Source organism: Thamnophis elegans, chromosome 4 (assembly GCF_009769535.1).
Source record: "Thamnophis elegans isolate rThaEle1 chromosome 4, rThaEle1.pri, whole genome shotgun sequence".
Classification (NCBI taxonomy): domain Eukaryota; kingdom Metazoa; phylum Chordata; class Lepidosauria; order Squamata; family Colubridae; genus Thamnophis; species Thamnophis elegans.
Window position 1 is genome coordinate 43,335,357 of NC_045544.1, and position 15,579 is coordinate 43,350,935.

Here is a 15,579-nt window from a genome sequence, read left to right on the forward strand (position 1 = left end):
CATCCGTCTGTGCATTCTTTGTGTTATTTTCAGCTCATTACTCTTTGTATCAGCTCATTCAATCTCTTTCTCAGCTGAATCTACTTCATAAGACTACTATTGTGAGGATAAAGTAAATAGAGATTCTGGGTAGGCGACCCTTGAACTCTGAAGAATATAAGGCAGAATATAAAACTAATAAATAAATCCCTTTTGGGGCTCCGGGGATAAGCACAAAACTTAGTAAACTTTTTTGTAGCAGCAATTGAGAACTGAATAAGGCAAACTTTTTGGATCCTAATCCTTATAATTAAAGTGCTGTAGAGGTAGAGTTATGGAATAATCAGTAGGGAATCTACATTCATCCATCTGTAGCCATAGAAACTTATGGGATGGTGCTGGGCATAGAGTTGTTACTGTGGAGAAAGGTGGAGGAAGAACTGTGTGCAGCTTATTCCACTTTGACCTTCTGGAGCAGGCGTGTCAAACTTGCGGTGTTACGTTGTCATCATGTGACATATTGCGACATTTCCCCCCTTTGCTAAACAGGTGGGCATGGCCAGCACATGAAACATCTGGGCCACAAGTTTGACACGTGATTCTGTCTTAAAATCTCAGTAATTTCCCATTGTAGATATTCCATGTTTCCTCTCCATTTTTCTATAACTTGCATTACGTTATCCTTAAATTGTCTATAAATGACATACCATGCTGTTCAATGTTGTTACAATTCCCTTAATCTATTATGTAAAAAAAGAAGCAGTAAACATCTCACTTTATTCATCATCTTAAAATGGGGGCCATCTTTAGTCTTTTGTTCATCCTTGATATCCAGTTCCAAGATTGCAGTTAGTTGTACAAATCTTATTTCAAAATTCTAGCCCACCTTAAATTTAATTAATCCATCTACTTTGAAACTGGAAGAGAAGCTAATGCCATCTTAATCTCCGCAGTAAGAAAAAAAGAAGAGAGAGGAGAGGAGAAGAGAAAAAAAAACCTTTGTAATTCCCTGGTCCGATACTTATTCTTTGCTTCAATCACTGATCAAATAAATTGCTTATAATAAATTTATAATCAGCCAAAAGTTTATCTCTGCCTCTGCTTTTCCAAATTCTGATTTATGGCAGTTGGTTAATTAAAACTTCCTGCACAATCAGGGTTAAGTTGTCCATTATCAGTAAGAGGACATGCTTTTTTCCATTGGTTATATTAGCTGGAAGGAATTCAAACAAAGTAAAAGTATTGGCTTCTGTTTAAGATCCAAAGCCAAATTTAGAGTTTATAATTGGGTGGGTTTGTCACTTCTCTGCTTTCTATTCTTCTGTTCAAAAGTGTTTCAAACAAAGAACTGGGGGGGGGGGCTGGTGTTACAATCCTCCACCTTTGTTTCTTCATTTCTTTAGGGGGAAAAAAGTCCTGATCTGACCATCAGGATTTCTTTGCCTTTTCCAGATTTAATTTATAGTTGTGGGTTAGATAAATTCTCTTACCAGGCCTTTCATCTGTCCTGGTCTCAGCCTGCTGCATTTGCTTGTCAAAAAGCCAGCATCTTGTTAGCCATGTTAATGATTGCTGCCCCAACTCTAATTCATAGGCAAATCTCTAATCCATGAGGGATCAGTTGCTTCCCTCAGGGTCTGATGAGACGCTGCCCTTCTTCGCTTCCACCTCCAGGAATCTTGGAATTTGATTGTCAGACAGGGTTCACGTGAGATTCTTTAGAGCCCACACACACACACCATGTCTGACCAGCTGGAGAACTTCCTGTCGACCAGTGGAAGAATGATTGAGCTGAATCCATATGCACAGGATCTCTAGATTACTTGTAAGAATCCATCCTTATTGTTAACATTCTTAACAGCCTATTTTCACTGATCTCAATAATCTGTTCTATTGGAAGAAATATCCATCTGATTCAGTTCCAAGCTGGGAAAAAGACACTGGAAACATGGAGGCTGATTGGAAAGATGGTTTAATGATGAACAGAACCACATGGGTTCTGGTGCAGCTGAGCACATGAAGTTGAGAGTGGGGGGTATTTATACCTTGTCTTGGGCTTTGCACTTGAGCTTCCTGTTACTGTACAAGAACATGTATTCTATTGGCTGTTGTCAGACTCCCATGGTGCCATATATAAATCCTAAGAGTTTCTCTGAGCTACGTTTGGTTGAAGTTTATGCAATGATGCAATGAAGGGGCTTGTTGGGCAATTCCTATTGTGGCTGAGGGCTAATCCTACCTTTGTTCAGGCCTTGCTGCAGAGAATTTACTTATTAACAGAGCTATCTATCTCTTTATCTCTTAAGTGCTGACATCTGCTGAGGGCTGTTAAGAAAGGTTGGGGCTGCTTTTCAAGAACATGCTTCTCCATTTCTCATCCAGGGAAATATAATATTATGCCTGTTTAATATTTCACAAAATATTTCATTATCCTAGGAGAGAGGTGGGTACTAACTTTCTACAGTTCAAAAGTTTTCAGGAAAGTTAAGTATATGATGCCATCTAATGAAAACCCATTGGAAGCAGATGGGGAATGCTCTTTGGGGATTGACCAATGAGTGTAGTAATTAGAAGTGTTGATAGCAAATGTCACACTTAATAGGGGAAATGATGCTCTAAAGGCCAAAGTTTGCATCCTGGCAAACATGAGTATATTGGGGTTGGTCAAAACACAAACCATATTCTTCACATGCTTCAGATTTGCTGTCCTGCTGGGTTTCAGTAGAAACCAGAGACCTCATTAACCCATTTCTGTGGTACTTCTTGGCTATAATAAACGAGAGCTATGCAACAGAGGTGATTAAGGCTCTAATGAAGTTAAGTGTTGCTGGACTTTTGCAAAATGTTACTTTCCCAAATGAGGCCTTCTGTTTTGAAAACAGATGGCAAGAAGGCTCTCTGGGAATCTGCAGTGTTTGTCTCTAATCAGACACAAGAGGATGAAGTTTTTTTTTAAGCTCAAGTATACACTTAAGTGGTGGTAAGCTTTATATAAACTTTCTTTGGAAGGAATGTAATATATAACAAAGACTATTCACTGGTTCATAGAACTAAAGAACGATAAGACAAATATTCAATCCAAAGTTCAGAGAACTGTTTTCAAAATCAATCAAGGAAAATTAAATTGAAGAGCTGCATGTGTGAGTGATTTTCTAATCCAAGAGAAATGGTTGCTGATCCTGAAGATGTTCTCAGTATCAACTACTGGCACCAGATCCTCATTTTCAGAATCCACTAATTCAAGCAGACATCCTGATAACCGGATTAAAATGATGTCTCATTGCCTTTCCTTCAATGTTGCACCCATCAGTTAAAAACTGCAAAATTAAACATAAGCCTGACCTTCTGGAATCTCACTTGTTTAATCTTCAAAATGCTTAGCGCCCATTCTAGTTAAAGCCATTTCTTTGCAGAATAGATAAGGTGACCAGATTTTCAGATTGGTAAAGAGGGACACCATTGACTGGGGGGGGGGAGGGAGCTAGGCCGCGGCGGTTACTGCCAGCCCGCAGCCTCGCTAGGGACGTCTGGTCACCTTAATTATACACATCCTCTCTCTCTCTATCCATCCATCCATCTGTCTGTCTATCTGCCTGCCTATCTAGTTATGGTATCCCTCTCCCTCTTTCCCCCTCTCTTTCTCCATCCATCTATCTGCCTGCCTACCTATCTCTCCCTCTTTCTCTCTATCCATCCGTCTATCTGCCTGCCTATCTGTCTATCTAGTTATGGTCTCTCTCTCTCTCTCAGCTCCCTCTCCCTCCCTCATCTCATTATCATCTATCTCAGTGTTTCTCCACATTTTTATAAAAAAAAAATTTTTTGTTACATAGACGACACATACCCACACATCAAAACAAAACAAAACAAAAGAAAAAAACCCATCATCACATATAGCATGTCGTTTGGTTAAAAGTGTTTTAACATTTATCATTCTTATACATTTATTATTTCATTAATAGGTTATAATATACAGTTTGGGTTGCTTTGTTTACCATCCCTTCCTCCTGTGATAACACCACCTTATTTCCCTTTCTTTTCTCCCTTCCTCCCTTCTCTACTTTCTTCCTTCCTGCTCTCCTTTCCCTTCCTTCTTCCTGTACCTTCTCCTACTCCTGCTCTTCCTCATCCCCTTCCTACCCTCTCTCCCCCTCTTTCTCTCCTTTCCATTCTCCTCTCTTTACCTCTTTCTTTCACCCTCTCCCTTCTCTACTTTCTTCCTTCCCCTTCCTTCTTCCCTTACCGCTCCTTTACTCCTACTCTTCCTCTTTCCCTTCCTACCCTCTCTCCTTCCTTCTCTCCCTTCCATCTTCCTTCCTTTCTCCCTCCCTTCTCTACTTCCTCCTCCTCTCCTTCCCCTTCCTTCTTCCCGTACCTTTCTCCTACTCCTGCTCTTCCTCTTCCCTTTCTACCCTCTCTCCTCCTCTTTCTCTCCTTTCCATCCTCCTCTCCTTACCTCTTTCTTCTTTCCCCCATCTCCTTCATTCTCTCCTCCTTTCTCCCTTTCTCCCAACTCCCTTTCTGGGAGTTGAAGTCCACAGACACGTTCAAGTCTCCAAGGTGGAGAAACACTGATCTATCTAATTAATATAATTATTGCTCCCTCTCTTTTTCACTCTCTCTCCAGCGCACACACGCAAATGCATAGGGCAGCCCACCTCACACACAGGTACTCTGGGTGGCTTACAACATTATGATGCACGTCTCCCCATAGGAGAGGAATGGGGAAGCCGGGGACCCGGAGATCACCCGGGGATGCCGAGGACGCCCCAACTCAGCCCCTCTTCCCGCTCCAATCATGCGCCGCTACTTTCCTCTGAGCACGGCGCTTTACTCACATCCTCGGAGCGTTCGCAACTTCGCTCCTTCTAATTTCTCAGCCTGGGAGGCTCGCCGGGCACTGCCTACCCTGGGCCCCCATTGGTCCAGCGGGCCGAGAAACGCGAGAGGGGTGAGGTTGGGAGGGAAAAGCCCACGAAGAAGGACTTTATAAGGTCTCAATTCTCAAGTTGTTCTCCAAACAACTTGTTGTTGGTTCTCCAAACGGTCCTTAGACACATTTTATTCACCCAGTAAGAGTGTAGTCACGCAAGTGGAACCAGTTTCAAATTAAAAGAGAGTTGCGACTATTTTCCACAGAGTATAATTAAACCGAACATTAAATAGAAATACCGTAGGTGGGCAAGAGACATGGGAGAAGGACAGGGCCCTTAACCATTGACAGCATGGGGCGACACGGGGCGATTGACACTAGTTAGAGTGAGTGAGACCTTTTAGCTGGCGCAAAGGACTTCCCAAGACTTGCTTTGCAGCAATCCAGACTCACATCCCTCCCTCTTGCAGCCCGCCCCATGCAAATTCCCCCTCCCTGCATCTTCTCCTGGGTTTCTCTCTTAGGGTAGGGGAGGCCGTGGGCTGGCAGTAGCCGCCGCAGTCTGGCTTTTCCGCCCCCCCCGCCCCGCGTCCTCCACTAGCCTTCCAAGTAGGGTGGCTGGGGAGGGGAGATGGCCCGCCCGCCCAACTCCGCAAAGGGGGAGAAGGAGAGGAAGGCCGTCTCCTCCCCCCAGCCGCCCTACTGTGGAGGGACAAAGGCTAGTAGAGGAGGCGGGGGAGGGAAGCCTCCCTAGGGAAGGCCTTCGCAAGGGAAGGCCATTCCCTTGCTAAAGGCCGCCACTTGCCCACCTGAAGCGGCAAAGCCCTCCCGATTCCCACCAGTTACTCACCAGTGAAGCAGCAAAAGCAAACGGCGAAGGCGAAACGAAATGGAGACTCGCGTGGCGTGCTTAAAGTTTTCCATCCCAGCCAGCTCACTGATTGGGCTGGAGTCCAGGCCAATCAGTGAGCGCAGGCTGGGCTGGCTTAGATTTTTAGTGTAGAATAGAATAGATGGGGGAACGGAATGAGCAAGCTAGCGCAGCTGATGGGCGGGGGAGCCCAGCGAGGCCAATATAAAGCGGGTTTTTTTTAGAATGGCCCAGGACGTGGGAAAAATTATGAAAAAGGCGTGCCTGTCCCGCCAGATGCGGGACTCTGTCACCCTAAGAATAGATATCCCTCAAAAAACCTCATCCTTAAACCTGCTGAAAGATTACCACAATTACTTTGTGGTTTTTATCATGAGGTGATTCTTCACTGTATTGTACATGATGCAAAGTTTAGAAATCTTGAGATAAAACCCCAGGTGATAATAGACAAGATATTTTGTATAGAAACTGAATTGCATTGCAATTAAATCTCTTTTCACTCAAAATTCTGAATCCAAACTGATCTCTGAGCTTCATGTACAATTGCCGATCAAATTATTACCACGATTACAACTCATGGATATTTATCCTCTACCTATTCTTAGTATGATCCTGATGACTAGTAGTTTCAGAGAGGGTGTCAAATTTAATATTGTCCTGTTTTGAGCCATAGTTTCTTATGCAAGGTTTTAAAGTTTTGTAGACCTTAACTGTGGAAAGTTTAATGAACAGTTGACTGTTCCAGGCACCTATAAAATGAAACACAGAGATCACAGGGCCCAATCCCTTCAGCTGTAGCAGCAGGTTTGCATTTTGTGAGGAAAGCAGCAAACCAGTTTGTGCTGTGCGTTTCTTGATCTGCTAATGGCAGTCAATTATGCAGAAGTGAAGAAGGAAGAAAATGCACACTGGGATGACATCATGGCATCGATACATGTTGCCATGTATTGCAAGAGCAAAAATACACACATGTGACATGATAGCTGTATTTATCTGTAATCATGGGCCACAATCAGTTTGCACAAAGGAAACCAGGTGCTGAGTTTGTACTGAATTCATTCTGAAGGTAGAGTAGCAGAATTATAGTTGGAATGGACCTTGGAGGTCTTCTAGTACAAGCCCCTGCTCAAGCAGGAGACCCTCTTGTCAGTGCGGCACTACAAACAGATTGATCCCTTAGGATATGGAGGGGGAATTTAATATTCCCCCCCCCATATTCCATTTCTACTATCATTTCTGAACTGTTTATAGCACCCTGCTCTTTGATGGGGAAAACAGAAGGAGCTTCACTGACTAAATAAGACAAGTGATAGAAATTTATGGGGAAGACAGAGATTTCAAACTGGGAGAAGAAAGTAATACATTTTAAAGATTTACCGTATTTTCTTTTCTCAAACAGAAAACAACGCAGAGTATATATTGGGACAGGATGAATAATTTTGGTTTAAAATCTATGGGTCTTTCCAGTCAATGGGCTGGATTCAAGGTTTGTCAAAGTTGTGCTCGTAAAATCAGTGAGACCTGTTATTTATTTATTAGAAATTTTCAAACAAAAATGAGAACAAGAATAAAAGAATAAAAATACAGTGACAGGACGATAGGCATGTTAGTGCATTTCTGCACGTCCCTTCTACTAACCACTTAAGTCTGAAGTAAGGTCCACAGAAGTCAATTTGTGGCTGAAACTGTATCTGAAACAACTGAATCAGGTAGAGCATTCCAGACTTGACAACTCTATTACAGAAATCATATTTTTACAGTCAAGTTTAGAATGATTTACATTAAGTTTAAAGCAGTTGATAGCGGCCATATTATTATGATTAAAACAAAAAAAGCCATTTACAGGTAAAACATTATTACATATAATTTTGTATGCAATACCTAGGTCTGACTGCAAATGATGCACTTCTAAGTTATCCAACTGAGAATTTCGAGTCTAGTAGCAAAAGAAATTCTATTGTGTACAGAAAAGTGCAAGACTTTTCTCGTGAAATACTTCTGAACTGCTCGATTGTACCGATGTCAGATATATATGATGGGGATTCCAAACAGTTGAACAATACTTTAAGATTGGTCTAGAATAAGTTTTATAAGCTCTAATTAACAATACAATGTTTCCAGAAAAAAAAACCTGCATAAAATTAAATTTATAACTTTTAATGCTTTTTAGCAACGCTGTTACAGTGAACTTTGGAGCATAGGTCCTTGACAAAGTGAGGGCCATCAGCTAGTTCAGTGTCACCTAGCTTATACTTGACATTCTGATTACATTTACCAATATGAAGACAGAGCATTTATTGATCGAAATTTGAAGTTGCCAAATGGGTCACCATTCAGACACATAGTCGAGATCATTTTGCAAAACAACAGAATTATCTGTAGTATTGAATAATTTTACATCATCGGCAAAAAGGAAGCAATTGCTTTTAAGTTGATCACATAAATTGTTGATATAGAGCAAGAAAAGCATAGGACTTAAGACGCTGCCTTGTGAAACACCACTGTTAACTGATGCAAGGTTAGACAGCTCCCTATTTTGACTTTCTGCAGTCTATTAAACAGGAAAGCAGCAATCCATTTGTTCGCAAGGACCAGAAATGCTGTAAGAGTTTAATTTCAACAGCAGTTTATTATGTACTACTGTTTCAAAAGCCTTACAAAGATCTATGTAAATTGCATCTACAGCTTTGCCTTGATCAAGACATGTAGCCCAGATGTTTTTACAGTGCAAAAATTGGAGTTTACTGATAAGTTTTCCCAAAGCCAAACTGTTTGTCAGATAGCAAGTTGTTTGTCTCTAAGTGATGACAATGGATTGGTTTATAATTGATTCCATAACTTTGCATGTATACAACACAAAGAGATTGCTCTATAATTTTCAACTGAACTAGGGTTATCCTTTTTAAAAAATTAGTATAACTATAGCTGATGGATTCGTAACTGGCTGACCAACCACACTCAACGTGTAGTCCTCAATGGAACTGCATCTTCATGGAGGGAAGTATGCAGTGGAGTACCCCAAAGCTCTGTTTTCTTCAACATCTTCATCAATGATTTGGATGAGGGAAATACATGGGGAACTCATCAAACTTGCATATGATACCAAGCTGGCAGGAATAGCTAATACTCCAGAAGACAGGCTTAAGATAAAGAAAGATCTTGACAAACTTGAACATTGGGCATTATCTAATAAAATGAAATTAAATGGTGAAAAGAGTAAGGTTTTACATTTAGGCAACAAAAACAAAATGCACAGGAACAGTATAGGTGGTACCTTGCTCAACAGTAGTAACTGTGAAATGGATCTTGGAGTCCTAGTGGACAACCATTTAAATATGAGCCAGCAGTGTTCAGCAGCTGCCAAAAAAGCCAATACAGTTCTAGGCTGCATAAACAGAGGGATAGAATCAAGATCACGTGAAGTGTTAATACTACTTTATAATGCCTTGGTAAGGCCACACTTGGAATTCTGCATTCAGTTTTTGGTCACCACGATGTAGAAAAGATGTGGAGACTCTAGACAGAGTGCAGAGAAGAGCAACAAAGATGATTAGGGGACTGGAGACGAAAACATATGAAGAACAGTTGCCAGAACTGGATATGTCTAGTTTAATAGAAAGAAGGAGTAGGGGAGACATGATAGCAGTGTTCCAATATCTCAGGGGTTGCCACAAAGAAGAGGGAGTCAAACTATTCGCCAAGGCACCTGAGGGTAGAACAAGAAGCAATGGGTGGAAACTAATCAAGGAGAGAAGCAACTTAGAACTGAGGAGAATTTTCCTGACAGTTAGAACGATTGATCAGTGGAACAACTTGCCTCCAGAAGTTGTTAATGCCCCAACACTGGAAGTCTTTAAGAAGATGTTGGACAGCCATTTGTCTGAAATGGTATAGGGTTTCCTGCCTAGGCAGGTGGTTGGACTAGAAGACCTTCAAGGTCCCTTCCAACTCTGCTATTGTATTGTATTGTTTTGATGACCATAGATCAGGCCGATCTTGTTAGAGTCAGTCCTGTTGATTTCAAGGGGACAATCTGTTTCAAGGTCTATCCTAAATACTGTCAAGTCAGCTTCCAGCTCCTGACTTTAGAAAGCAAACAGCAGATTATTAGATGCTCAGCAGTGCTGAAGCAATTAGTGGAGCTTTTATAACAAGAGGCAATCCACATCCAAAGCTAAGGCTTCTATGCAAACATGACAAATAGGCAGCTTTAGTGAAAGGTTTGGTAGCTTCCTAAAGACTTTTGTGTGGCATGGGTGTAGGTCACAAAGGTGGAAGAGCAGGTACCTTTTGATAGGAGGAGAAGGGAGATGGTTCATCTCTTTGGGAATTCTAATAGCTTTATGACTTCATCCCTGCAGGTTAAAATGTCACATAGTGCCAATTATCAGTGATCAGAGCGAAGATGCCTTCCTAGAGATAAGCTGCTCTTCAGTGAGGTTCCTAGACCCTGGGGAAGCTTTCCTCTTTTTGTAACCCACTCTCAGAGGGGAGAGTGAGGGTGAGAGTTTGGGTCAGGTTTAAGGTGTGAGTGAGGGTGAGAGGGTTAGGAGGAGGAGGAAGAGGGTGAAAGAGTGAGGGTGAGGGAGAGGCTGAGAGGGAGAGTAGGTTGAAAGTCAGGGTCAGGGTCAGGGAGGATAATAGGTATGGGGGATGAAAGGAAGAAAAGATAAAAAGGGGAAGGGGAAGGGAACAAAAACGTGCGATAGAATGGATAGGAGAGGAGAGGGAGACAGGATAGGTAGGGAAGAGAAGGGGGGATAGGAAGGGGAGGGGCATGAAGTGGGCCTGGTATGAGAGGGGAGGGTAGGAGAACAGGACAGGCAGAGAGGTAAAGATAGGTACAAATAGGGATGGGGGAATTTTAATGCCGCTATTACTTCACCCAGGCTGGTTATTATCAGAGATAAGGGAGAAGGAGGAGAGACAGAGTGGGAGAAGAATAGGGAAGCGGAAGGGGTGGGGAACGAAGAGGTAGACTGGACTGGGGCAGGGTAGCAAGGGAAGGGAGAGGAAGGGGACAGGGAGGGCGGAATCCTAATGTCTTTAAGACTTCATCCATGCAGGTTATTATAAGAGGTAAGTGAGAAGGAGGGAGAGGAAGGGTGAGGGGAATGAGGAGGAGAGGGGAAAGACAGGAAGGACAGAGGGAAAGGAAGGAGGAATGGGGATAAAGAGGTGCAATGAGCCAGGGAAAAGAGACAAGGGGGGAGGGGGAGGTGACATACAGAAGGACACACTTTGTGTACTTCCCCCAAAGCCATAGATGCAGTCACCAGAACCTTTCCAAATTTTCTTGTTGAACTCCTAAAACATGGCAGTAGGTAGAATGCATATTTTACAGAAGAAAATACTGAGAGAAGTTTCAAATATCTAAAAGGCAATAATATGCCAGAGGGGTAGTCATCTTCTTGAGGGCAGGATATAACTGGAAAAGTTATAATGAAAAGGAAGATGACTCAGGATGAACTTTAGGAGGAGTTCAGAACTGTCAAGCAGACTCACAAACTGCTTTGAAGACTGGTGAACTTGCCTTCATTCAAATGGAGACTGGATGGTGAACTGGTGACCATTTAAATGGTTTTTGGAATTAGCATAGGATGTATTGCACTGAATTTATGGTCCCCTCCAAGGCATACATTCTATTATTCTCTGATTCATCACATTGACCATTTAAGTTTAATTCAGTTTAAATTTACAATTCATTGTTGCTGTTCCAGATTGTCCCATATTTTGGATGTAGCCTTTAAAATGCCATTCAAAAGCCAAATGCAGCCTTCATTGTCCCCAGAAAGTGCATAGCCTCACTTCAGATAAAAGTGGCTAGCTTGTATGAACACTCCTATAATTGCATAGGGCTTGCTCAGTCTTTACAAAAGCCAATAAATATTGTGAAGACAGAATGCTTCCGTCAAAGGAAACTGGCATTATAAAAACTTCTTTTATGGTTCATGTTAGATTTCTTTTGAAAATTATACTTTCAATCCAACATACTCAAGTCAAATAGAAAATACTAGGGCACAGTTTTTATTAACAGAAGCGTTTGATTTCAGTCTATTAAATTAAGCACACTGGCTAATTCTATTAGGAGTTAAGGTTTGTTAAAAATCATAAGACTGAGAGACTATTTATTCATTGAATGACAACTTAATAAATGTGACTGAATATATGGACATGCAGAATAGTTAATCCAACTCATAGTTGATCAGCTTGCACTATGTCTTTTATAATAAAAATATCAATATAAATGATTGATTATATTATTTTCAATTGCAAAGAATTATTTTTGTCAGCTGGGTTCTCAGTCCCAAGTACAATTAATTCTCATACAGTATGTATCTATAGAACATGAATTCATTCATACATGATTATTAAATAGAGGAATGATATTTATGTAGCATTGTCTACGTACAACTTTCCTGAGTCTCAATTTTGTTCTTATAAGAAATGGGAAGAGAACATTACCAGCACTTCTCAGCTGAACACTTGCCACTTTGTCTGTCCAAGTCACTTACTACCTGTACCTACTTTATAGTATCTATTGTGCCCTCTCCTAAGTGTGGATATATTTCTTCCTAAGTGTGCTGCCCTCTCACCAACTAAGTAAACTAGAACATGCCAAAGGATGTATTTATTTATTTAATATATGGCCATACCAGTGGTGGGTTTCAAATTTTTTTAGAACCTCTTCTGTAGGTGTGGCCTGCTTTGTGGGAGTGGCTTGCTGGCCATGTGACCGGGTGGGAGTGGCCAACTTGTAAAATGTGGTGAAAGTCACTTAACAATGCTTTTGCTTAGCAACCAAAATGTTGCCTCAGAAACTCTGGCATTTGAAGCATGCAAGTCTTAAAGCTGTCAAGTTACAAGACCCTTGCAACCCTAACCCTTTAGGGAAAAAAAACCCCAGGGATGCTCAAACTTGGCAGCTTTAAGACTTGTGGACTTCAACTCCCAGAATTCCTCCTCTCGCTCTCATCTTGATGATGTGTGGATGGGCGGTGGGAGGGTGCTGGAACCGGTTCTAAACGGCACTGTAGATTTGTGGAACCTCTTCTATAGAAGAGGTTAGAACTGGCAGGAACTCACCCCTGGGCCATACCAAAGAAGTATGTTTGTGATGAAATATCCAGTAGAGAAAAGTGGGGGGAGCTTACTCAGCTGAGGAAAACTCTTGAAATTCTAGATTGTTTTGAAAGAAATGACATAATGTGTGCCATCAAGTGTGCTGTTGCTTAAGGAAGGTTGTGTTATGGACTTCTGAAGATATCTTGAAAAAATATTAGGATTATTTTTAAAAGTATGTAAACAAATATCTCTGGGGCACTCAGCTTAAAGTTAGTGAATAGCAAAGACAGATCAGCCACCAGAAACAAATATGGCACAAATTTGTGTTATCTTTTGTATCTCATCCTGGTCTCCTTGCAGTATGGAGGCCTTCCCTTCATAGGTCCATGCCAAAGTCCATGTTGTTTCTGGAAAGAAGTAATCTACACATATTATTTGGTTATTTCATTTTTTAATGAGCCATTTCTGTTAAACTTACAAGTAACAGCTGGGAGCACAAAGTTACATTAAACTGCTCCTTCACCCTCACCTCTGAGGAAAACGAACTACTGAGGATCTGTGTTTCCCTTTCAGTATGGTTTAGTCCAAAAATAATTGAGTTCTGGATGAGTCCTGCTGAAAAACCCTTCCCAGTAAAATCAGCTTCAAGGCCCTTCGAAACCATAAATAAAAGTATGCATAAACAATTGGGTTAAGTGTGGAATTCAAATAACCAAACCAAACCATTGCATCAATAAGAATGGGTGGGATTGTATAATTCATAAATGGGCTCAATATGGTGCAGAAGAAGAATGGCGACCAGCATATGAGGAAAACTCCAACCACTATACTTAATGTTTTTGCAGCTTTTCGTTCTCTGTTGTGGGAAATATGATGCTGTAGTTCAAACCTTATCTGTACTTGGCTCATAGCAACTGTAATGGACCTGGCTTGCCTTTGGGCTATTATGTATATCTTCCCATAGACAACTAGCATGACAAACCCAGGGATGTAGAAGGAAAACATGGAGGCCACCACACCCGAAGTTTCATTGAAAAACACAAAGCATCCTCCCACACAATAAATAAACTCGTGGAACATTTCTTCCGCCCCCAATAAGTTGAGTTGCAAAAAGACCAGTCCAAAAGCAAACAAGGCAGGAAATATCCAACTGATAAAATCATGATTAATATGACAGAAGTGTTTATCTTGGTTTTGTACCGCAGTGGGTCACAGACTGCGTAGTAACGGTCAATTGAGATAAAGGAAAGATGGAAAATGGAAGCAGTGCTCAGCATGATATCCACACTGGTGTGGATTTTGCAGAAGAACTCTCCAAAGTACCAGCAGTTCTCAACCGATCTTATCATGCTGTAAGGCATGACGCAGAAACCGAGAAGGAAATCCACTGTGGCCATCGAGAGTATAAGGAAATTTGTAGGTGTGTGGAGCTTCTTAAAATGTGATACGGAGATGATAACAGCCAGATTGCCAGCCACGGTAGCCAGGATCACACACAGCATGAAGGTGTACATGGAAAATCGGATGCTCATTGACCAGCTGTTCTTTACGCAGGAGCCATTGATGGACTCACAGCACAACTGCATCCTTTCAAAAGGTTCAGATACATGCAAGCCCATCTCAGGTACAGTCCTAGGGGATATCACATGTGCAATCTTATGGATATCTTCTTCTAGTTGCAAGAACCTTAAGAATTCCTTAGTCTTGTGTCATTCTGCAGAGGAATATCATCTGTCAAGAAGGATAGATAGGAAGCACAATATGAATATTTAGAGTTGAGATAAAACTATTCTCCCACAACTTCAAAGCACATTAATCCTTGGTGGCACAGTGGTTACAGTGCAGTACTGCAGGCTACTTCTGCTGATCACCGGCTGCCAGCAGTTTGGCAAATAGAATCTCACCAGGCTCAAGGTTGACTCAACCTTCCATCCTCCTGAGGTGGGTAAAATGAGAACCCAGATTGTTGGGGCAATATGACTCCAGCAGTGGGCTTCAAAAATTTTAGCAAGGTTCTCTGCCCCGTTGCTGGATGGGCATGGCCATCGTGGGTGTGGCCTAGTCATCCTCCTGCACCATGGGGGGGGGGCATTTTGCCCTCCCTATGCCATTTTTTGCCCTCCCTGAGCCTCACCACACACCCTACACTTAACCTGCATCCAAAACGGGCTGTGTGGGGACTCCTGGGAGAGGAGGGGTGGATGGAGTCAGCCAGGAGTGGGATTTGGGGGTTCTCCAAACTGCACAGAATTTAGCTGGAGCTTCTCCTGAACCCCTGCGAACCCCCAGCAGCCCACCCCTGGCTGACTCTGTAAACCACTTAAAGAGGGCAGTAAAGCACTGTGAAGCGGTATATAAGTCTAAGTGCTATTGCTATTCCTTGTCCTGTGGTGTGTGTGTATCTTGTCTGTGTCTGCGTGTGTTCAATAAATCATATAGCGGACTAGTAATAACAGGGTGTCTACTTATTTCCATAACTTCTCCTGGATTGTCACTCTAATTTTTTGACTCACAAGACGGGTCAGAAAGAAATTCTCTGGTTTGATTGGGCTCCAGGGACCATCCGAATGCCAAGTCAGAAGAGAAAGGGAACAGGAAGCTCTGCTATGGATAGGTAAGGCATAATGTCAAAAAGGGGGAGAGGCTAATGATCATTTGCTTGTGACCATGGCTATACTGTAAAGAGGAAAATCATTGTATTACACCACTGGCCAGTATTTATTGTACATTGTTTCAACTTTTTCATCAAAACTGTAGGACTAATCAGATTTATTCAGCTAAGCTACCCCAA

General features: G+C 41.9%; 1 protein-coding gene across 1 annotated transcript; it reads right to left on the reverse strand.

The window, feature by feature from the left end:
* Window positions 1-13,271: 13,271 nt before the first annotated feature.
* On the reverse strand, window positions 13,272-14,516 carry TAAR1 (trace amine associated receptor 1). The gene is given in 2 exon segments (XM_032216789.1): window positions 13,272-13,948; window positions 13,951-14,516. Coding segments are annotated over 2 exon segments (1,038 nt in total). The 5' UTR covers window positions 14,408-14,516; the 3' UTR covers window positions 13,272-13,367.
* Window positions 14,517-15,579: the final 1,063 nt, after the last annotated feature.